At 40.8% G+C, this 25,142-nt stretch overlaps 1 protein-coding gene and 1 long non-coding RNA gene across 6 annotated transcripts in view; one reads left to right on the top strand and one right to left on the bottom strand.

Moving 5' to 3' along the window:
• Nipal2 (NIPA-like domain containing 2) overlaps positions 1–25,142 on the top strand; it is a 111,478-nt gene that overhangs the window by 71,182 nt on the left and 15,154 nt on the right. For 3 of the 4 annotated variants that reach the window (NM_001130559.1, XM_063263832.1, XM_006241544.5), the window contains 2 exons: positions 14,257–14,378; positions 22,920–23,016. In NM_001130559.1, the coding sequence (NP_001124031.1) occupies positions 14,257–14,378; positions 22,920–23,016 (219 nt within the window). Of the gene's footprint in view, positions 1–14,256; positions 14,379–20,773; positions 20,900–22,919; positions 23,017–25,142 lie in introns of those variants that run through there. The other variant, XM_039079513.2, reaches the window with a different exon arrangement.
• LOC120093631 (uncharacterized) overlaps positions 1–25,142 on the bottom strand; it is a 76,983-nt gene that overhangs the window by 45,660 nt on the left and 6,181 nt on the right. The window contains exons 1-2 of one of the 2 annotated variants that reach the window (XR_010053750.1): positions 13,775–14,262; positions 13,084–13,120 (exon numbers count right to left, since the gene is read on the bottom strand). This is a non-coding gene — a long non-coding RNA (uncharacterized LOC120093631). Of the gene's footprint in view, positions 1–13,083; positions 24,538–25,142 lie in introns of those variants that run through there. The other variant, XR_005487045.2, reaches the window with a different exon arrangement.

Genomic DNA, 25,142 nt, shown 5'->3' with positions numbered 1-25,142 from the left:
CATTTCTTGATCTTAGAGCATAAGCCATTGCTGTTTTGTTCAGGAAAATTTCCCCTGTGCCCATGTGTTTAAAGTTCTTCCCCAGTTTTTCTTCTATTAGTTTAAGTGTATTTTATGGTTTTATGTGGAGGTCCTTGATCCACTTGGACTCGAACTTTGTACAGGGCAATAAGAATGGGTCAATTTGCATTCTTCTACATTCTGACTCCAGTTGAACCAGCACCATTTTTTGAAAATGCTATCGTTTTTCCACTGGATGGTTTTAGCTCCTTTGTCAAAGATCAAGTGACCATAGGTGTGTGGGACCATAGGTGTTCTGGGTCTTCAATTCTATTCCACTGATCTACCTGCCTGTCTCTGTACCAATACCATACAGTTTTTTATCACTATTGCTCTGTAATACTGCTTGAGGTCAACAATGGTGATTCCCTCAGAAGTTCTTTTATTGTTGAGGATAGTTTTCCCTATCCTGGGTTTTTTGTTATTCCAAATGAATTTGTAAATTGCTCTTTCTAACTCTACGAAGAATTGAGTTGGAATTTTGATGGGGATTGCATTGAATCTGTAGATTGTTTTTGGCAAGATTGCCATTTTTACTATATTAATCCTGCCAATCCATGAGCATGGGAGGCCTTTCCACCTTCTGAGGTCTTCTTCAATTTCTTCCTTCAGAGACTTGGAGTTCTTGTCATACAGATCTTTCACTTGCTTGGTTAGAGTCACACCAAGTTATTTTATATTATTTGGGACTATTGTGAAGGGTTTTGTTTCCCTAATTTCTTTCTCAGCCTGTTTATCCTTTGAGTAGAAGAAGGCTACTGATTTGTTTGAGTTAATTTTATACCCAGCCACCTTGCTGAAGTTGTTTATCAGGTTTAGTAGTTCTCTGGTAGAACTTTTGGGGTCACTTAAGTATACTATCATATCATCTGCAAATAGTGATATTTTGACTTCTTCCTTTCCAATTTGTATACTTTCGACCTTCTTTTGTAGTCTGATTGCTCTGGCTAGAACTTCAAGAACTATATTGAATAGGTAGGGACAGAGTGGGCAGCCTTGTCTAGTCCCTTATTTTAGTGGGATTGCTGCAAGTTTGGCTCCATTTAATTTGATATTGGTTACTGGTTTGCTGTATATGACTTTTACTATGTTAGGTATGGGCCTTGAATTTCTGATCTTTCCAATACTTTTAACATAAAAAGATGTTGAATTTTGTCAAATGCTTTCTCAGCATCTAATGGGATGATCATGTGTTTTTTTTTTCCCCTTTGAGCTTCTTTACATAGCGGATTACATTGATGGATTTCCGTATATTGAACCATCCTTGCATCCCTGGGATGAAGTCTACTTGATCATGATGAATGGCTATTCTGATGTGTTTTTGATTCAGTTTGTGAGAATTTTATTGCGTATTTTTGCATAATATTCATGAGGGAAATTTATCTGAAGTTCTCTGTCTTTGGTGGGTCTTTGTGTGGTTTAGGTATAAGTGTAATTGTGGCTTTGGGTAGTTCTCCTTCTGTTTCTATTTTGTAGAATAGGTTGGACAGTATTGGTATGGTGTCTTATATGAATGTTTGATAGAATTCTGCACTAAACCCATCTTCTCCTGGGCTTTTTTTTTCAGGTGGGAGACTTTTAATAATGGCTTCTATTTCTTTAGGAGTTATGGGACTGTTTAGATAGTTTATCTGATCCTAATTTTTTTTATCTTTCTTAACTTGAGTATTTCTTATTTATATTTCCATTATTATTCCCCTTCCTGGTTTCTGGGCCAACATCCCCGTAACCCCTCCCCTTCCCCTTCTAAATGGGCTTCCCCTCCCCATCCTCCCCCCATTACCACCCTCCCCTCAACAATCACGTTCACTGGGGATTCAGTCTTGGCAGGACCAAGGGCTTCCCCTTCCACTGGTGCTCTTACTAGGCTATTCATTGCTACCTATGAGATTGGAGCCCAGGGTCAGTCCATGTATAGTCTTTGGGTACTGGCTTAGTCCTGGAAGATCTGGTTGGTTGGCATTGTTGTTCATATGGGGTCTCAAGCCCCTTCAAGCTCTTCCAGACCTTTCTCTGATTCCTTCAACGAGGGTCCCGTTCTCAGTTCAGTGGTTTGTTGCTGGCATTCGCCTATGTATTTGCCATACTCTGGCTGTGTCTGTCAGGAGAGATCTACATTCGATTCCTGTCAGCCTGCACTTCTTTGCTTCGTCCATCTTATCTAATTGGGTGGCTGTATATGTATGGGCCACATGTGGGGCAGGCTCTGAATGGGTGTTCCTTCTGCCTCTGTTCTAAACTTTGCCTCTCTCTTCCCTACCAAGGGTATTCTTGTTCCCCTTTTAAAGAAGGAGTGAAGCATTCGCATTTTGGTCATCCCTCTTGAGTTCCATGTGTTCTGTGCATCTAGGGTAATTCAAGCATTTGGGCTACAGCCACTTATCAATGAGTGCATACCATGTGTGTTTTTCTGTGATTGGGTTACCTCACTCAGGATGATATTTTCCATTTCCATCCATTTGCCTGTGAATTTCATAAAGTCATTGTTTTTGATAGCTGAGTAGTACTCCGTTATGTAGATGTACCACATTTTCTGTATCTATTCCTCTGTTGAAGGGCATCTGGGTTCTTTCCAGCTTCTGGCTATTATAAATAAGGCTGCTATGAACATAGTGGAGCATGTGTCTTTGTTATATGTTGGGGCATCTTTTGGGTATATGCCTAAGAGAGGTATAGCTGGGTCCTCAGGTAGTTCAATGTCCAATTTTCTGAGGAACCTCCAGACTGATTTCCAGAATGGTTGTACCAGTTTGCAGTCCCTCCAGCAATGGAGGAGTGTTCCTCTTTCTCCACATCCTCGCCAGCATTTGTTGTCACCCGAGTTTTTGATCTTAGCCATTCTCACTGGTGTGAGGTGAAATCTCAGAGTTGTTTTGATTTGCATTTCCCTTATGACTAAAGATGTTGCACATTTCTTTAGGTGTTTCTCAGCCATATGGCATTCCTCAGCTGTGAAATCTTTGTTTAGCTCTGAACACCATTTTTAATAGAGTTATTTGTCTCCCTGGGGTCTAACTTCTTGAGTTCTTTGTATATTTTGGATATAAGCCCTCTATCTGTTGTAGGATTGGTAAAGATCTTTTCCCAATCTGTTGGTTGCCATTTTGTCCTAACCACAGTGTCCTTTGCCTTACAGAAGCTTTGCAGTTTTATGAGATCCCATTTGTCGATTCTTGATCTTAGAGCATAAGCCATTGGTGTTTTGTTCAGTAAATTTTCTCCAGTGCCCATGTGTTCAAGATGCTTCCCCACCTTTTCTTCTCTTAGTTTGAGTGTATCTGACTTGATGTGGAGGTCCTTGATCCACTTGGACTTAAGCTTTGTACAGGGTGATAAGCATGGATCGATCTGCATTCTTCTATATGCTGACCTCCAGTTGAACCAGCACCATTTGCTGAAAATGCTATCTTTTTTCCATTGGATGGTTTTGGCTCCTTTGTCAAAAATCAAGTGACCATAGGTGTGTGGGTTCATTTCTGGGTCTTCAATTCTATTCCATTGGTCTATCTGTCTGTCTCTGTACTAATACCATGCAGTTTTTATCACTATTGTTCTGTAATACTGCTTGAGTTCAGGGATAGTGATTCCCCCAGAAGTCCTTTTATTGTTGAGGATAGTTTTAGCTATCCTGGGTTTTTTTGTTATTCCAGATGAATTTGCAAATTGTTCTGTCTAACTCTTTGAAGAATTGGATTGGTATTTTGATAGGGATTGCATTGAATCTGTAGATCACTTTTGGTAAAATGGCCATTTTTACTATGTTAATCCTGCCAATCCATGAGCATAGGAGATCTTTCCATCTTCTGAGGTCTTCTTCAATTTCTTTCTTCAGGGGCTTGAAATTCTTATCATACAGCTCTTTTACTTGCTTAGTTAAAGTCACACCGAGGTATTTTATATTATTTGGGACTATTATGAAGGGTGTCATTTCCCTAATTTCTTTCTCAGCTTGTTTCTCTTTTGTGTAGAGGAAGGCTACTGATTTATTTGAGTTAATTTTATACCCAGCCACTTGGCTGAAGGTGTTTATCAGGTTTAGTAGTTCTCTGGTGGAACTTTTGGAATCGCTTAAATATACTATCATATAATCTGCAAATAGTGATATTTTGACTTCTTCTTTTCCAATCTGTATCCCCTTGATCTCCTTTATCTGATCCTAATTTAACTTTGATAACTAATATCTGTCTAGAAAGTTATCCACTTCATCCAGATTTTCCCATTTTGTTGAAAAAAGGCCTTCGTAGTAGGATTTGATAATTTTCTGAATTTCCTCAGATTCTGTTGTTATATCTCCCTTTTCATTTCTGATTTTATTTGGATACTGTTTCTGTGCCCTCTGGTTGGTCTAGCTAAGGGTTTATCTATCTTGTTGAGTTTCTCAAAGAACCAGCTCCTGGTTTTGTTGATTCTTTGTACAGTTCTTTTTGTTTCTACTTGGTTGATTTCACCCCTGAGTTTGAATATTTCCTGCTGTCTACTCCTCTTGTGTGTATTTGCTTCTTTTCATTCTAGAGCTTTTAGGTGTGCTGTCAAGCTGCTAATGTATGCTGTCTCCAGTTTCTTTTTGGAGGCACTCAGAGCTATGAGTTTTCCTCTTAGCACAGCTTTCATTGTGTCCCATAAGTTTGGATATGTTGTGCCTTCATTTTCTTTAAATTCTAAAAAGTCTTTAATTTCTTTCTTTATTTCTTCCTTGACCAGGTTATCATTGAGTCGAGCCTTGTTCAGCTTCCATGTGTATGTGGGCTTTCTGTCATTTCTGTTGTTATTAAAGACCAGCTTTAGTCCATGGTGATCTGATAGGATGCATGAGATTATTTCAATCTTTTTGTAACTGTTGAAGTCTGTTTTGTGACCAATTATATGGTCAGTTTTGGAGAAGGTACCATGAGGTGCTGAGAAAAAAAGTATATTCTTTTGTTTTAGGATGAAATATTTTATAAATATCTGTTAAATCCATTTGGTTCATAACTTTCTGTTTCTCTAGGTCTCTGTTTAATTTCTGTTTCTATGATGTGTCCATTGATGAGAGTGGAGTGTTGAAATCTCCTACTATTACTGTGTGAGATACAATGTGTGCTTTGAGCTTTAGTAAGGTTTCTTTTATGAATGTAGGTGCCCTTACATTTGGAGCATAGATATTTAGGATTGAGAGTTCATCTTGGTGGATTTTTTCCTTTGATGAATATGAAGTGTCCTTTCTTATCTTTTTTAATAACTTTTGGTTGAAAGTCAATTTTATTTGATATTAGAATGGCAACTCCAGCTTGTTCCTCCAGGCCACTTGCTTGGAAAGTTGTTTTCTAGCCATTTACTCTGAGGTAGTGTCCTTCTTTGTCTCTGACGTGTGTTTCCTGCAAACAGCAAAATGCTGGGGCCTCTTTATGTTTCCAGTCTGTTAGTCTATGTCTTTTTATTGGGAATTGTGTTCACTGATGTTAAGAGATATTGAGGGATAGTGATTGTTGTTTCCTGTTCTTTTTGTTGTTAGAGGTGAAATTATATTTATGTGACTCTCTTCTTTTGGTTTGGTTGCAAGGAGCTTACTTTCTTGCTTTTTCTAGGGTATAGTTTCCATCCTTGTTTTGGCATTTTCCATCTATTATCCTTTGTACCACTGGATTTGTAGAAAGATATTGTGTAAATTTGATTTTGTCATGGAATATCTTGGTTTTCCCACCTATGTTAATTGAGAGTTTTGCTGGATATAGTCCCTGGGCTGGCTTTGTGTTCTCTTTGGGTCTATATGACATCTGCCCAGAATCTTCTGGCTTTCATAGTCTCTGGTGAGAAGTCTGGTGTAATTCTGATATGTCTGCCTTTATATGTTTCTTGACCTTTTCCCCTTACTGCTTTTAATATTCTTTCTTTGTTCTGTGCGTTTGGTGTTTTGACTACTATGTGATGGTTCTATTTATAGTTCTGTAGGCTTCTTGTCTGTTTATGGGCACCTCTTTCTTTAGGGTAGGGAAGTTTTCCTCTATAATTTTGTTGAAGATATTTGCTTGCCCTTTAATTTAGGAGCCTTCGCTCTCTCCTATACCTATTATCCTTAGGTTTGATCTTCACATTGTGTCCTAGATTTCCTGGATGTTTTGTGTTAGGAGCTTGTCTTAGTCGGGGTCCTATTCCTGCACAAACATCATTACCAAAAAGCAAGTAGGGGAGGAAAGGGTTTATTCAGCTTACTTTCTTTTTTCAACTGATACATGAAATATTTCAGTTTAATTTATTTATTTTTATTACTTTTTTTATTAACTTAAGTATTTCCTATTTACATTTCGAGTGTTATTCCCTTTCCCGGTTTCCGGGCCAACTTTCATGTTGCTGTTCATCATCTAAGGAAGTCAGGACTGGAAATCGAGCAGGTCAGGAAGCAGGAGCTGATGCAGAGGCCATGGAGGGATGTTACTGGCTTGCTTCCCCTGGCTTGCTCAGCTTGATTTTTTATAGAGCCCCAAACCATCAGCCCAGGTACGGCACCACCCACAGTGAGTCCTCCCGCTTTCATTACTAGTTGAGAAAATGCCTTATAGCTGGATCTCATGAAGGCATTTCCATAACTGAGGCTCCTTTTTCTGTGATAACTGCAGCTTGTGTCAAATTGACACACAAAACCAGCCAGTACAGAGTTTTCTGTGTTTCACATTATCTTTGATGGTTGTGTCAATGTTTTCTATGGTATCTTCTGCCCCGAGATTCTCTCTTCTATCTTATGTATTCTTCTGTTGGTGATACTTGCTTCTATGACTCCTGATTTCTTTCCTATGTTTTCTATCTCCAAGATTGTCTCCCTTTGTGATTTCTTTTTTGCTTCTATTTCCATTTTTAAATCCCAGACGGTTTTGTTCAATTCCTTCACCTGTTCAGTTGTGCTTCCCTGTAATTCTTTAAGGAGTTTTTGTGTTTCCTCTTTAAGGTCTTCTACTTGTTTACCTGTGTTGTCCTGTATTTCCTTAAGGGAGTTATTCATGTCCTTCTTGAAGTCCCCTATCATCATCATGAGATGTGATTTTTAAATCCAAATCTTGGTTCTCCAGTGTGTTGGGGTATCCAGTATTTGCTGTGGTGGAAGAACTGGGTTCTGAGGATGCCACGTAGCCTTGGTTTCTGTTGCTTAAGTTCCTGCACTAGCCTTTCACCATCAGGTTGTCTCTGGTGTTAGCTGGTCTTGCTGTCTCTTAACCCTCCTGTAAGCCTGTATGTCAGCACTCCTGGAGACCGACTTTCCCCCAGTGAGATCTGGATACAAAGAGCCATGTCACAGGGTCAGCTCCAGGCACAGGCAAAAATCGGAAGGATTCTGTCCCTGACTGTACCTAGGTTCCTGTGTCCAGAGGACACTAGGCTGGTTTCTCTTGGGTCAAGAATGTGAGCAGAAGTGGTGGTCTCCCCTGAGCTCTTAGGATTGTCTAAACTTCTGAGAGTCCAGCTCTCTCCCCCAGGGGATTTGGGGACTGAGAGCTTTGGGACTTGGTCAGTACTGGGCACAGGCAGAAACCAGAAGCTAGAGGTATTTTCTCAACATTAACATATGTGCATGCTAAAAATTAAATTGTCGGGTTGTGAGAAGGAACATAATTTATTTTTCCCCTGCTTCAAACAAATGAACGTTTGTGTTTGTGATGGAACAAATGAAGACTTGAGCCATGTGGAAACAAGCTGGACTAACTTATTGCCAAACGTTGCTCCCTGGCCATGGAGCTTTTCCCACTAGCCTCAACAAAAGCCTGTCCGCAAGGACTCATCGGCCATTAGTAATTAACTCACTGACAGGCTTTGGCACCCTGCTCTGATTCTTAATGGATTAATAATTTTAAATTAGTTTAATGATTATTTTTCTTTAAAAAGAAAAAAAGGAAGAAAGAAAACGAACACCAGACTCCTCTCTTTCCTTCACCTAGCCAAAAACTATAGTGTTTTCCTCTTCTGTATCAGTCATCAAATGTATCAAATCTAATAGCCTGTGAAAACCACATTAATTTAGGCTAAGATCATAACATCATCAAACTTTAGTAAACTACTCAGTACTCCCCCAGAGACCAGTAACTTGATATGTTAAGTACCTACAATGGTTTCCCTAGGTCGATAGTGAGACAGAGGCCACTTAATTTCCTTCTTCTCACCCCGTTCCAAGATCATCATGGTTGCATTCATTTGTCTAGAATAGGAATCCAGCCAAGTGAAGTGCCATTCTAGTTGACAGGACAGAGTGCCATTTTGATTTCAGAGCAGTCTCAAGATGGAAAGACTTTCTGATAGTGTGTCCAGGACTACTTAAGACCTGAGTCTGGGGAATCTGGACTCGATTGCTCCCCTAGTATTAAGTAATACAGTTCATTATTCCAGTATTCCAAGAGAGTAGGCCTTGGATTCTCATCAACCAAGAGATAATGCAGTACCCAAAAGAACTGTTTGGAGTCAGGTTAGCTGAAACTTTTAAAGCTGAAGGCTCTCAGAAGTCAAGTCAAGACAAACACAAACCCTGGGAATTACAATACTAAAGTTTAGAATTTTTATTTAAAAAAATAGTAATCTGGTAAACAGACCATCAGTCAAAGAACTACATACATCTGTCTTGATGTGGTAGATTGAGGAGACAGCAAACAAGTCAGCCTGATTCCAGGCTTAGGTGCTTCATGCATAAGTCTCTCCAAGAGACTTGTAGCAAATAGTAGCTTCCTGAGATAAAGGCTCTATTTTTCACAGCAAGCCCATTAAACGTCAGGCATTTCCCAAGTATAAAACACTCCTCAAAACACTATTTCAGAGCAATATAAATGATCAAATATATTTAGAAAGGAAGACAATAAAGTCTAGGTCATTCATAGTAAATGTCAACATATTGATCACCTAAGCAGTCTCCTAGAAAAAGAATTACTGCAGTTTAACTAACCTCTTCCCAAATATATTTGATGTCTTAAAAATGTTGCTGGTGGGGCATAAATCTCTTTGAACTTGTTCTAGGGCAACAAAAGGAGGTCAAAGGGATACAAATTGGAAAGGACGAAGTCAAAATATCACTATTTGCAGATGATATGATAGTATAATTAAGTGACCCCAAAATTCCACCAGAGAACTACTAAACCTGATAAACAACTTCAGCAAAGTGGCTGTGTATAAAATTAACTCAAATAAATCTAGCCTTCCTCTACTCAAATAATAAACAGGCTGAGAAAGAAATTAGGGAAAAGACACCTTTCACAATAGCCACAAAAAATATAAAATATTTTGGTGTGACTTTAGCCAGGCAAGTGAAAGATCTGTATGACAAGGACTCCAAGTCTCTGAAGGAAGAAATTGAAGATCTCAGAACATGGAAAGGCCTCCCATGCTCATGGCTTGGCAGGATTAATATAGTAAAAATGGCCATCTTGCCAAAAGCAATCTACAAATTCAATGCAATCTCCATCAAAATTCCAACTCAGTACTTCACAGAGTTAGAGCAATTTGCAAATTCATTTGGAATAACAAAAAACCCAGATAGGGAAAACTATCCTCAACAATAAAAGAACTTCTTGGGGAATCCCCATCCCTGACCTCAAGCAGTATTACAGAGCAATAGTGATAAAAACTGCATGGTATTGGTACAGAGACAGGCAGGTAAATCAGTGGAATAGAATTGAAGACCCAGAAATGAACCCACACACCTATGGTCACTTGATCTTTGACAAAAGAGTTAAAACCATCCAGTGGAAAAACGACAGCATTTTCAAAAAATGGTGCTGGTTCAACTGGAGTCAGAATGTAGAAGAATATAGAAGAATGCAAATCAACCCATTCTTATCTACCTGTACAAAGCTTAAGTCCAAGTAGATCAAGGACCTCCACATAAAACCAGATACACCCAAATTAATAGAAGAAAAAATAGGGAAGAGCTTTGAACATATGGTCACTGGGGAAAATTTCCTGAACTGAACACCAATGGCTTATGTTCTAAGATCAAGAATGGACAAGTTGGACCTCATAAAACTACAAAGCTTTTGTAAGGCAAAAGACACTGTCATTAGGACAAAACAGCAACCAACAGATTTGGAAAAGATCTTTACCAATCCTACATCTGATAGAGGGCTAATATCCAATATATACAAGGAACTCAAGAAGTTAGACTCCAGAGAGCCAAATAACCCTATTGAAAATGGGGTACAGAGCTAAACAAAGAATTCTCAACTGAGGAATATTGAATGGCTCTGAATTACCTAAAGAAATACTCATCATCCTTAATCATCAGGGAAATGCAAATCAAACAACCCCAAAATTCCACCTCACGCCAGTCTGAATGGCTAAGATCAAAATCTCAAGTGACAACAGATGCTGGCAAGGATGTGGAGAAAGAGGAACACTCCTCCATTGTTGGTGGGATTGCAGACTGGTACAACCATTCTGGAAATCAGTCTGGGAGTTCCTCAGAAAATTAGACATTGTACTACCTGAGGACCCAGCTATACCACTCCTGGGCATATGCTCCAACATATAAAAAGGATACATGTTCCACTATGTTCATAGTAGCCTTATTTATAATAGGAGAAGCTGGCAAGAACCCAGATGCCCTTCAACAGAGGAATGGATACAGAAAATGTGGGACATCTATACAATGGAGTACTAGCTATCAAAAACAGTGACTTCATGAAATTCATAGGCAAATGGATCATCAAATATCCAGAGTCAGGTAAACCAATCACAAAGAAATACACATGGTTTGCACTCACTGATAAGTGTATATTAGCCCAAAAGCTCGAATTACCCAAGATACAATTCACAGACCACATGAAGCTCAAGAAGGACAACCAAAGTTGCAGATACTTCAGTCCTTATTTAAAGGGGGAACAAAAATATTCATAGGAGGGGATATGGAGACAACGTTTGGAGCAGAGTCTAAAGGAATGGTCATTTAGAGCCTGCCCCACATGATTATACAGCCCATATCTATACATCCACCAAACCCAGACAATATTGATGAAGCCAAGAAGTGTATCTGACAGGAGCCTGATATAGCTGTCTCCTGAGAGACTCAGCCAGAGGTTGACAAATACAGAGGCAAATGCTAGCAGCAAACCATTGAACTGAGAACGGAGTCCCTATTGGAGGAGTCAGAGAAAGGACTGAAGGAGCTAAAGGCACTTACAACCCCATAAGAACAACAATGCCAACCAACCAGAGCTCCCAGGGACTAAACCACTACCCAAAGAGTACACATGGCTCCAACTGCATATGTAGCAGAGGATGAACTTGTTGGGCACCAATGGGAGGAGAAGCCCTTGGTCTTGCCAAGGGTAGGGAGGCTAGAAGGGGGGTGGAATGGGAGGGGGAACACCCTGATAAAAGAAGGGGAGGGGTGGGATAGGGGCCTTATGGACAGGAATCCGGGAAAGAGAATAACATTTGAAATGTAAATTTAAAAATCCAATTTAAAAAAAAAAACTTGTTCTGGAGAACACCCATTTGGAAATACTCTCCTGAAGCAAATTTAGGGTTAAAATAGCCTGAAACGAGTCAAGGCCCCCGCGCAGGGGCAGTCAGCACTGATTTTCTAATCTCTGCTCTGCACAGCATGAGGGTTCCTTCAGGTACACTCATATGGGCATGCTTTCCTCTCAGCAACCCTACAAATGCATTCCCTCAGTGTTTGGACGTTAATGGTCAAGAGAATAGATTTCCTGGATTCCAAACCAAGCTTTCTGCTTACTGGCTGGAAAATCACAGGCAGATGGTTATTCCTTTCTGATTCATTTTCTTTACTTGTCAAATGTAGGTCATAATAAAGATTATACATTATACATTGTATATATTGTATGTTTTATGTTATAGGACTTATTTATAATGTATATTGTAACAATATAATTATATAATAGTAAACAGTCTGCCCTTACAAACATATTTGCTAAATGTGTAGATTTAGTGACTTGTGGTCAACCGTAGTCCAAAAATGTTAAATAGAAAATTGCAAAAGTAATCAATTTGTATGTTTTAAGTAACCTGTTAAAGTAGATTGCTTTTTTTGTTATTTCGTTATTGTTCATTATTTATCCTGCCTAATTATAATGTAAGCATTATCATATCATTGTAAATGTGCAAACAAATGTTTGTACATGTTTGTACATGTTCTGAGATTCTAGGCACAGAGAGGCTGTGGACTGTATTCCTGCAGACAAGAGGGCTACTGTAATCATTTCTCAATGATATTTTATAAACATTAAGTTATGTAACAGCATTTCAGATAGTGTCTTCTCTGCACTGTGTATAGGGTATGGTGTGTGTGTCTATGTGCATATGTGTAAATGCATGAGGATGGAGGTCTGAGGAGGACATAGGCCCCCTGCTCTACCATTCTGTCTTATTCTCCTGAAACAGTATTTTCCACTGAACCTAGAGCTTGGCCGCCTACCAACAGGCCCTAGTACATCCTCCTGTCTCCACCCCACAGAACAGGGGTTACGGGTGTACAGGGCCACACCAGCTTGTTATGTGGGTGCTAGGAATTTGAATTCAGCTATCATATTTGAGCAACAAATACTCGACCCACTGAACCGTCTTCCCAGCCCCTTTTATTAAACTATATTTTTAGTATTACTACATTTTAATATTGATCACAATATTACTTTCATGTCATCCATTCTGGTCTATAAAAAATTAGTTTGTACTTTATGGATTGCCTTTCTCCCTTCCAAAACAATTGGTCTCCCTGCTATTAAAAGCAAGGGTTCCATAAAGAAGGGGAAGGGGAGGGGTTGGGGGGATGTTGGCCCGGAAACCGGGAAAGGGAATAACACTCGAAATGTAAATAAGAAATACTCAAGTTAATAAAAAAAAAGTAGTTCAATTCTTAAGACAATAAATTCTTTCAACTGAGAAATTAGATCTTGTAGTAAGAATTATTAAGATATTGTTAGTGGACTTCAATTTTTAGTACATTCAATATATTAAGAAATATAAAGTTTCAAATATTAATATTATAATTATATAACATGCTTTCCTATTTGACTGTTATATTATTTACAGAATAAAAATTAAAAAGTACCTTACCTTATACCTTACCAAATTTTATTATTGTAGTCTTATTCTGAAAGGGAGAAACCCAGCTTCTACAGTGAAATTTGTCATTGCAGTCACAACACTGTCTTCTAAAAGACATGTATAACTTAAGACATAATGAACTGGAGGAAATATTAATACATTAGACAAAAATAAGAACATTGGTGAAGCAATATGGAAAATTGCCAGTTTAAAATGTAAGTAAAAATAAGTTGAAAGGAAATACTTAGCATAAGTTGATAAAGCCAGGTCCAAAGTCACGTGTTACTAAACATAATCTAGACTTAAAAACAATAAAAAAATAAAAGCAAGGGTTCGCTTGATACCTGTTTTATTGTACACATGTGAAAATCATGACCAAATAATAATTAAGTTTATGGTGTGATCTATCTTTACCAAGCTAACCTGGGTTTCTAGATCCTAGTAAAGTACTGGGACTCTGCAATGAGGAGGTCCTTCTCAGCAGAGTTACTCCTGGGAGGACTGCCGTCAGTGACAGCAGTTAAAGTGCCCATTGCCCAAGGTCACAGGCTCCAGGAAGGAGTGAGTAGAGAGCAGGCCATCATAAGGTGGGCTTCCCTGCCCTCTAGTCCCGGCACATCTGTCTACTAGAGATGGACCTAGATCTATGTAGATCTGCTGTGAACATCACGGTGTGGAAACAGTCTGACTGTACCCTTACCTCTCCATGTGTGCATGTTCTGACCCTCCTGTCTTTGGGGGAAACTTCCCTGAAGATAGGACTGATTCACCTGGAACAACAGAGAAAGTCTGAAGTTATGTCATGCTCTGTCCACTCCCTGGACTTTATTCTCCTTTAAGGATGTGGTACTCTTTAGAGACAGTTTGGTGACTTGTGTTTTAATGGGACCACTTGGGGGCAGGGGGAGGGGAGAACTGCCCACATTTTAACAAATAACATATCCTTCTAGATGATTCTTGTACCAAGAAAAGCTTTAAGGTACCCATGCTGATAATGCAAACCTGTAATCACAGTATTTAGGAGACTGAGTCAGGAGAAGTTCAAGGCCAGCCTGTATTTAAGAATGAGGTCCAAATCAGCTAAGACTATATAGCAAGACCCTGTCCCAACTGGAAAGAAGAAAAAGGAAAACTTTAATTTTTTTTTTAAATTTTGGCTTGTCTTTTCTTTTTTATTCAAAGGTATGACACTAGCATTTGCAGGAACATATTTATTGGTGAATTTTGCTCCAAACATCACCCAGGCTATCTCAGCAAGAACAATACAGTATTACTTTGTTGGCTGGCAGTTCCTGGTCTATATGGTAAGAGTTCTAAATATTTTACTGTTTCTAAAGCATATTCTCTAGACTGTTGGTAGCTACAGTGTTAGGAAACCCATGCAACCCTTTCTTCTCCACACAGTGATTTACTAAAGTGTACGCGATCAGTATTGAAGGATGTGAGACATCAAGTCACTGTTGAAGCATCTTCCCAAAAAGTCCTCATGAGGTCAAAGCGAGAGCAGTGTGCAGTCCCAAGGGATGTGGGGGAGGTGGGGACAGGAGGGAGGGAGGAGGAGGAGCTGGTGTAGTAAGAATCTGGAGACATTAATTGAGATGCTTATTGGATGCACTAGCTGCATCTGGTAAGTCTAAAGAAAAAATTGGATCAAAACAGTAGATATGTGACTTGCTGCAGAACACAGCTAAGACTGGAGAAAAAGAACATTATAGAAAGGGCAAGTAGTAGGAAAAACTGGAATTTTCTACCTGAGTATTTACCTAAATATTAGTTTGGCAAAAATCTTGTAAATTTGATAATAAAGAATCCAGCCTAGAGACTTGTACTAATTCTGGAGCTTCTTAGAATTAGAAGTGACCTCAGAAAGGTACCTGATAGTCCTCTGCTCTAAAAAAAAAAATTACCCTACTCTACAGACTTAGTAGTAAAAACATGGTGTGGGTGTTTACGGGTTTTACAGGCGAACTTTGCACCTAAGTGTAACTCAGCCATCTACATGACAAGAGTTCTCTGTCTCACTATCTCTGACATAATCCTGACCCCTGGAACACAAATATCTATAAATATTCTCTACTGTGTCCTCTTTATTCCTTCTCTGATGCCATAGGAAAGTAGTTAATTTCTGTGTTTTTTTAAGTATTCATATACTACACACCATTAACCATCCTGTAGCCTTCCAAGTCACCCACTTTCTAGCTCCCATGCACCCCTTTCTCATTACATCTAGCATATCTCCCTCCATATATTGCTGAGAAAGAACAGAAGGAGGAAGGGAGAAAAGAAGGGGAGAGGGAGAGAGAGAGAATTCATGAACAGCGTCTTCCTCATGCCCATCCGGAGTGCCTCTCTTCATCACCTCTCAGTATATTTTACATTTCTTTCTATTTTCTGCTGCTGTGATAAACACCAGGACTAAAAGCGAGTGTGGAGGAGAGGGTTGCTTGGCTTACAGTTTGCAGAGGGATTCCAGGTGAGAGATTCCCTTGGATAGGAAATGAAGAGGGAACATGGAGGAGCAGAGGAACCTGCGTACTGTTCGCTTACCATTTGCTCTCAGTTTACTTTCTTACACAATGCAGATCACTGCCCAGGGGTGCAACTGCTACACTGGCTTGAGTCACTCCCATCAATCATTAATTAAGCAAGGGCCTCCACAGTCCTGCCCCTAAGCCAATGTGATGGACCAGACTCCTCAACTGAGGGTCCCTCCCACACAACTCTAGTTTGTACCAAGTTGATTTAAGAACAAACAGGCAAGCGAACACCTAGCCAGCACAGAGGCCATGTTCACACAGCCCCTCCCTGCAGTCCACACCCAGCTCTCCTGCCCAGGTCTCCTGACTCCTCTGCATTCACTCCCTGTTCATTCATTACTCATTGCTTCAGGAACATTCCATAGCTTCCTCAAGTGTGAATATTAGAATCTGAACCCAGTATTTTGCCTCCAAACCCTCTCATCTTTTTTGTGTGTCAGTCTGCCTTGTTGGAAACCCGAGCTACACCTGACACCTCTCACAGCTTGGTTCCTCAATCTCCATCCTTCCATGTTATAAAGTCTCTTGCCCTTGACCCCTATTTTATTTTCCCATTGCCATTGCGTTAATCCAAGCTGTCACCATCTATTTCTATAGCTGTGCCAGCAGTGCCTTAAATAGCACAGTGTCCCCTGCTGATCCTCATCAGTACCTCACCACAGCTGCAGCCATCACCTCAGCTGCAGGCTTCACCACAGCTGCAGGCCTCACCACAGCTGCAGCCATCACCTCAGCTGCAGCCATCACCTCAGCTGCAGCCATCATCCTTACACCCATATGACTACCTGGTTCCATTGTGCCTGTGGTTCCTCTGCCAAGAAAGTGCTTTGCCTCCTCTGACCTATAACCCCTCCTGCTCCCTACAAACTTACCCTCATGAATGCAATTTGGATGCAGCCTCTTCTGTGGAAATATTACAGAGCTAGTTTCTCCATTCCCTGTACTTTTTACAGGTCACATTATGACTTTATTATTTATTTATCTGTCCTCTATTCCAACAACGCCCTGTAACAGGAGAGTTATTGGTTCATCAGTCAATCGGACAGCCCATCACTCGATGACCTCCTAAAGAAGCACGTGTTTCTGATATGTTGATAGCCATGGTTTCTACCCTGTCACTTCGCAATGCCTCCTTAGCCCCTGCCCGTGCCTCAGTTCTGGGCGTTGAGCTTCCCAACTCAAGTTGTCCTTTCCAGGGCCTTCAGAGTCTGTCCCTTCACTCTGCCCTATTTATTTTTCTGTGCGTCCATCACCACAGTCATTTAACTACCACAGCTTTCATTAATCAACTCTAAACACTAGAAGGAGCTTTAATCTCTGGTTCTCTCCTGCTCCTCACACATTATTGAGTGTGTCATGGTAGTGCAGGCTTGAAATCCGACCAACACATTATAACTTTTAGCCTACAGGCAAAACAAATGCTTCATCCAGTAACAAAAGAGTGACACAGCCTGTGACCAGAAAATGAATAGCCTGAGTCAGATGCTCTGGAGATTAAAGATGCATCAAGCCTTCTTTCCTGGAATAACTGCATGGTTTAGTGATGACATATCTTGTATTGCTTTTAGTACCAGAAAATACATCTAAAGCAGACAAAACTGACTTTTTAAATGTTCGCTTTTCTTTTTCCCCCCTTCATGGTACTAGAGATTGAAACCAGAGCATGTACACACTGTAGGTAATTTACTAATACTGAGATGGAGGCCCTGCCCACAAACCATTTGTTAAACCTGGAGATGAATAAAAATGCTGTAAATTTAATTACATTTTGCTATTTTCTAAGGCTAGTTTTTAATATAATATTTTTAATCTTTTAGACTTGCATACATGTATACAATTGACTACAACTCCCTGTCTTCCCCAACTCCTCCTAGTCACACTCTCACCACAACCCTCACAGCTAGATGGCCTCAAAGCTAGCTCTTACATTCAGTTATACTCACTCATTCAACATACTGTATAGCATATCATAGCATAACATAGTATAGCATAGCATAGCATAGCAGAGTATAGCATAGTATATAGCATAGCATAGCATAGTATAGTATAGCATAGCATAGCATAGTATAGCATAGCATAGTATAGTATAGCATAGTATAGCACAGCATAGTATAGTATAGCATAGTATAGCATAGCATAGTATAGTATAGCATAGTATAGCACAGCATAGTATAGTATAGCATAGTATAGCATAGCATAGCATAGTATAGTATAGTACAGTACGTATTGTAACCTGGGTAATAGAGAGAAATTCTTATAGACAAAACTTTATAATCCTAGAAGAGACCTCTACTTCTAAAAGCCATATTATATTAATGAAGTCTATTTAAAATAAATTCCACACAGAAAAGTTTAACTACATCCAGGTATTTGTAAGATAGCAAAAAATAATTCTTTAATAATAATTACAATTGAGCAGCACTTTTACCGTTAGGGGACTTTCATTCTAGATTGGAATCTAATCCATTTTGTAACTGCATCTCTAAGAACTATGGGAGTGATCAGTTCTATGCTAACACCTTCAAGCTGAATTTTGGATTAAATATGTTGAATATCTTAATAGCCAATGTTTAATTTTCAGATGCGGTAGATTAGGTGGGAGCTTTATTGAATTTGGTGTTTTGTTTTTACAAAGTTCATAATTACATTAAGACTATTTTGTGAGCTAGGTGTGGTGGCACGTGAGTGTAATCAAAGCCACTTGGGAAGTCTAGGAAGAAGGATCATATGTTCAGGGCCACGCTGGGAAACGTAGCAAGATCCTATGTCAACACTAATCCCAAAAGACTAATTTGCCTAATGGCTAATGAATGACTAATAAGTCATTCGTATGTTTCTGTATTACACCAAGTATAAATACAGCATCTGAATTGCTTTTCAGGACTGATCAGAATCACATATCAAATTAATAAAAATATTCAAAAGTCTTGATCAGTTTTTCACTTACCTCCAAGGAATTGTAAGGTTACACAGAGCATCTCAGCTCTCACTTATGTGTTTCCATGGACTATAGGTGACTGTGTTATTTCCAGCTCTCTGTGAAAGTGGAGGCCTTGTCACAAGGCCAGGAGCCTTCCCCCTGCTTGATGCCCTTGTGCAGAAAAGGGATTTGAGAAGTCTGGTGTCACTGTGAGCAGGTGAGCAGTGGTGTCTCTGCTCACCACTGGCCCAACTTTACCAGGCTCCTCTGCTAAGAGGAGTATTTCTCTTCAGCAAAACCTCAAAAGTCAAGGCTCAATGGAGTCTCAAGTTCAGAGTAATTTGTAAAGATACAGAACATGTCCCCTGAGGGATCCGTCATGTGTGTAAGTGGGCTAACAGCTAGCATCCCTAAGGAAGGAGAGGGTTTGCTTTCCTTAGTCCATATGTCCTCTTCGGCCAAGGAGCTGTAGAACCATTCCTTGACCAATCCACCTGTTAAGGTGTTCTTTGTAGCCCTCCTAGGAAGTACAGCCCTAAGCCTCAATTACATCATACTCTTTGGCAGGCTTGGCGGTGGCTGTTTTGCCCACGCAGACTTTCCAATAAACTACTCAAATTGAAACCTCTGTTCTGAACATAAAATCCTTCCCATGGTAATCTATACAGTGCTCATTTTCTCTCCTCAAATAAGCAGCAGCAGGGGCCAAACTTGTCATTTGGAGTAAATCTGGGCTCCAATGGTGGTTATTAAGTCTGCAGTTCTGACAAAGCTGATTGAACACCCACCACCTGGTGCTGTGACCCCAGAGGAAGAAAACTGGGTTTCTGCTAAACAGCTCTTGCATGAGATCCCGTTGCTCTGTTGTCTGGATGAAAACAGCACGGTGCCTGCAGCAGGACATGAGTAGTAGACCACTCTGACAGCAGGCAAGGCCTGTGCACAGCTCTGGTCTCATGCTACACTTCACCTTGCAGCAGTCCTGTGCATGGGCATGTTGTCTTCTTCACCTCCCAGAAGACGACACTGGGGACTAGCGAGAGGTCCAATAGCTTGGCCAAAGTCAATGAATTCAAATTCAGAGAGTCAGACCTCCAAGCAAGGCTGCCTTTCTCTGGAGAGCACAGTCGAACATGTCACTAAACTGCCTATGCAGGATCAGTAAATTGACTACCAAGGGTCAAATCTACCCACAGAGGACTTTGACAGAGCCTATTTCTGTTAGACAAAGAAGTCATCTGGATGACAGAAAAAAAGGAAAAGGTTGGAGCTGGAAAGATGGCTCAGTGGTTTTAAGCACATACTGCTCTTGCAAAGGACTTCAGTTCCTAGCACCCACTTCAGGTGAATACACAAACCCCTGTAATTCCATCTGACTTCCACACACACTCACATTCAAGCGCAAACATGCACACATGTATAAGCATGCACACACATGCACGTGCAAACACACACATGTGCACACATGTGCACACATACACAACATACACACATGTACATGCGTATCAATGTGCACACATAACACATGCACACACACATGAGTGCACACACAAACACACATGTATGTATACGCCACACACAAAGAAGAAATGGACTCAGACTCAAATTAGTGAAATTCACCTGTTTAGACTACCATTGACTCCTTTAGCACCGAAATGGGACAACTAGTACCATAAAATTCTAATTAGATTCAAGAAGCAGTCGAGAAACCCCTGAGTGCTTGGTGTGGTGCACACCTTTAATCCCAGCACTGTGGAGGCAGTGGCAGGTGGGTCTCTGGGCTACAAAATGAGTTGTAGGCCAGGCTAACCATGGTTGTCTCAAAAAACAGAGAGGGGGAAGGAGAAGAGAGAGGACAGAGAATGAGAGGGAAGAAAAGAAAAAGAAGTGAAACAAAATTCCAAAACCAATTCAGATAATTTATCTCAAAGATGATTTCTTGGAAAGGACTTCAAGAATTAAAACCTGAATCACTTTTCTATGATTTCCACCACATTACTTGCCCAGGCCTCCAGAAAGGAACCTGTCATTTCCCAGCTCCTGCAGGTCTTCAGCAGTGCTCGGCACAGGCTTGCCCAGCCTTTCTGATACAGTGGCTTCTGTTTGCAGGGCTTCTGCTTGAAGCATCCAGGGTCACCTCAGACTTCAGGCCCCTAGCCTTAGCCTCAGCTGTAAAACCCCAGTGGCATATGCCATAATGTAAACAAACATTCTGGGGATTTAGAACCTGGGCCTCAGGCTGGGCAGCGTTATTCTGCATGCCAAAGGTGGTATCTTTAACATGTCCTACATGTATGACAAGCCTCAGTTTCTTCACCCATGAAATGAAGATAATCACAGTACCTGCCTCCTGAGCATGGAAGGACAGGTGAGTCGGTGTAAGGAGAACCCAAGTGTGGTGCACACTGGGTTCACAGGTTCAGTCAGCAACAAGGCTTCTTAGTGGAAATTCTGGAACCCATAAAGCCACTGGCAGCTAGCATTTCTGAGAAAAGTGTATAAATGGATAGATATCGTTCATACTACTTGAATACTTTTCCCTGAGAACTGTGTGACCTCGTGACACAAAGGCAGAACCAGTGCCACTATAATCATCCTGTGAATAATGAAAACTCATGTTTTATTTGTTCTGAAGCCACAGATTTAGAATCTGAGGAGGAAAAGAATCTATATGATTTTTAGAACTGGCTATACCTATCTATATTTTACCTCACCAAAATTTAGAGCAGGCATGGAAGCAAATGTTCCATGCTCTAGGCCATGGGAAAGGGCCCTCCATCTCCTGGTAACGATTAGGTGAAAGCCAGATCCCTGCACTGAGGGACACTGGGCTAAAAAGGCCTTACTGGGTTTTTGTTTTATTTATTTTGGGGTTTTGTTAATTTGTTTTTTAAACTTTTTAAAAATCTTTTTTAACCTCTTGCATTTTTGTTTGTCTTTTTATTTGTGAGTGCTCTGCTGCATGTGCACCTGCAGGCCAGAAGAGGGCACCAGATCCCTTTACAGATGGCCATGAGCCACCCATGTGGGTGCTGGGAATTGAACTCAGGACCTCTGGAAGAATAACCAGTGCTCTTAACCACTGAGCCATCTCCCCAGCCCTAAGGCCTTCCTATTAAAGGTGGAAGGAGACTGGAACGCCCGAAGGTCACAAAGGCAGCTCTGTCCAGATTGCTGAAGCGACATTCTGGGCAAAGCACAGAGCTGTCTGAGAAGAGCGAAGAACTCCAGGGAACGATAGAAGCAGAACTGTGAGAGAGTGGGGAAGAGCAGGAGAGAACACGGCTATCATTGTTGGCACACAGTGGGCCATCTGTGAGGTCTACAGCAGAAGCTAAACATACCCAGGAGAAATGTGGTTTGTAACGTACAAAGGATAGAAAGCCATAAGAAATCCATGCAAAAGAATGGCTGGTTCTAATTTATATTTTCACTCCCTGAATCAATTTGGATGAATCTCGTGCAGACTTGTTTCTTTCCTCTGAGTCTGATTTACTTAGTTCTCATAATGTGATATGATTTCTACCCACTTCCCTACATGTTCTTTATAGGTAAATAAATTCTTCTGGGCTGCTCTCTTAGTGGGATTTTATTACTGTGAAGAGGCATCATGACCATGGAAAGTGTTATAAAAGAAAACATTTAATTAGAGTTAGCTTATAGTTTCAGAGGTTTAATCCGTTATCATCATGCTGGGAAAACATGGTGGCACATAGGCAGACATCATACCGGAAAAAGTGCTGAAAATTCTATGTCCTGATCCACAGGCAGGAGAAGGGGGCTGTGTGCCACTCTAGGCCTGGCTGGAGCATAGGAGACCTCAAAGCCCACCTCCACAGTGACACACTTCCCCCAACAAGGCCACACCTCCTCACAGTCTACTCTCTGTGTGCCAGCATTCTAGCACATGAATCTATGGGGCCATTCCTATTCAAATGCCCACAGCTGCCAAGTGGTAGAAGTTTTGAAAGGCAAGGATACTCAGACAAAATAGAAGATGACTGCAGCCATGCAAGGAGGCTGGCAGAGGGCAAAGGAGGAAGGAGCTGGGAGCCTCTGCGCTGGGGCATGGCTACAGGAAGCTTGGCCAACCTAACACAGCATGTCTGCTCAGCACATACATGAACAGGAAACAGTTGGACAAGTGAGATGGAGTGGCAGGGAGCCAGGGTTGGAGAGCTGGGCTTGTTGTCACTCATGGGTAGGTGGTATTCAAGCGCTTTGGGTGACTGAGGGTCCTGACCCTGCCCTGCACTTATAGTTGGCCCTGGGAACCTCAGTCACCCCAGCCCTCATGAGAACCACAGCGAATTCAAGCACATACTCGGGGTATCTTGTAGACTGTGTAGAGAGACTTACTCTTTTTCTTTAATCTTTTTAATTTTCAGATTCTAGAAATCCTAGTTTTCTGCATCCTTCTGTATTTCCATAAGAGAAAAGGAAAGAAGCATATCGTGATCCTGCTCACCCTGGTGGCACTCCTCGGTAAGGGCCTGCTGTGTGCACTGTGTCTCACGGCTATTCCGAGTCCGGGGGAGGATGGATGGAAGGAAAGCACGGGAGCATGCCAGCCCGTTCTCGCTGTCTCTCAAAAACAAAGTCTAAATTACACAAAATATACTTTGCAATTTTCTCAATTTACATATATTTAATCCTTTTAAAAATATATTTAAGGGGTTTTTTTGTCTGTTGGTAATTTTTTTTCTCCCAGAGAATTTGAGGATTTTTTAAAGAGAATAATTGAATATATTAAAAGGAACTAACGAACTTAATTTGGGTAGGAACTTGCTTAACAAGATCTAGCCTGTGTACACTTTTTAAAGTTAAATGTGAGTAGATTGAAGCATTAAGTATGAATAGCATGAGTTTCTTAAACACCAATTCCTTCGTTCTTGTTTACTTTTTGTCCCGGCATCTCCTGGCAGGATTAGAACCCGATGCTTAGGTAACACCTGTGTTTGTTTCCCTTTCCGCTCTTGTCACATCTCTCTTGACCTTTCTCACATGCTCATATCAACACAGGAGAGCTCACTGCACATTCTGAGTAATTTTCTTTTAAAACTTTATTTAGAACTCTTACTTGCTCTAAGATGCCCAGACTCACTTGCACTGTTGAGGTAAGCTGCGCCTCACCACCCCCAAGATGGCTGCCAAGCTCTCCCCTTTGCACTTCACCCCTTAGCCCTCTCGTTGGTGGTGGAGGATTTGTGCTTAGGACAGTTGCTCTTACAAACACCCTGCACAAAACACAGCCCACAGGGGTTTGGTGATCAGAAAACAGATGGCGGAAGCCTGTATTTGTTTCTTTTCAAACTACCAGACAGGGAGATTAGAAGCAAACAACAGAATTAAGATCATATATATTAGCTCTGAACGTAAATGCCAATGTTTTTAAAGTTTTAAAAAGGTTTTGAAGAAGAAAGAATTTTCAAATTGAGTTTTGGAGAAACTTTCAGATTAGTCGTCAAAATGGCTCTGAATTGGATTCAGCCCATGTGCATGGGTACAGACAGCTCTGTGTGAGTTATTGAAATAGCCTCACACATGCCTGCTTCTTTCCCATGCCCCCTCCTTCCTAGGTGTCACACCCACCATGGTTAGCACTCAGTACTAGAGCAGGGACCTCCCTTAGGACCAGCTCCCTCTGTGACCAGCCTGCAGATGTGCAGTGCTTTGAACGTGTATGCATGTCTTTACCTAGGGCTGGGTAATTTATGCTTGAAGTAGAAGAAATGATGGTGTCATGGTTTACCAAGCTAAAAACCAGGAAGAAAGTAATAAACGTGGCAAGCAAGAAGAGTACTCTGATAAGAAGACTACAGTTTAATGGTGCACATCTTTATTTTTGGTTGTGAGCCTAGCCTTTAACGGCTGAGCCATCTCTCCAGCCCATGGTGCACATCTTTAATCCCAGCTCTCAGGAGGCTGAGGCAGGTGGGTCTCTGAGTCCAAGCCAGTTCGGTGGTCATGATGAGTTCCAGACAGCCTGGAATACATAGTAAAACCCTGTTCAAAACAAAAATTCCGGTTGAGAGGTGCATCATATCGAACGTGCTATGGGAAATCTCAGAAATCTACATTAGTAGAGAGGTAAGAATAGAAGACTTGTCTCTGTTCATGGAAGATAAAAAGACTTAAGAATGTGTTTAAAAGGTTTCAGTAATAGTTGAAGCAGACCATCCAATGACTGAACTCTTACCTCCCTACCCCCTGAGAGCAGAGCGCCCCCTTTCCTGTGGTGGACGCTGTTTACAAATTAGATTCTATAATTGGCTACAAATTCCAGAAAGTCGAACAGTACAAATTGCATTCACAGTGAAATAAAAACAGAAAATGATTACAAAGCAGATACTTATAAAGGCCTCCACCCGTAAGCTCAGCAGCACTGCAGCTGCAAGCAGGAAGTGCATTCCCAGCCTTAGCTGCAGCACATAGATTCAAGATCATTGTGAAAATGCTCAATAGTAACGCCCACAATTATTGATTAATACTGTGATCCCAGAAAAGTACTGCTTTAAATGGAAATCAACTACACTCAAGAAGTAGTTTGAAAAGTAGTAAAGTAGTAAAAGTTGTAGTAAAGAAAAAAGAAAGAAAGCAGACTGCGGAGA

This window comes from Rattus norvegicus, chromosome 7 (assembly GCF_036323735.1).
Source record: "Rattus norvegicus strain BN/NHsdMcwi chromosome 7, GRCr8, whole genome shotgun sequence".
In the NCBI taxonomy this organism is placed as follows: Eukaryota; Metazoa; Chordata; class Mammalia; order Rodentia; family Muridae; genus Rattus; species Rattus norvegicus.
The sequence above is the reverse complement of the archived record's forward strand: the minus strand, read 5'-3'. Positions and strand labels throughout refer to the sequence as shown.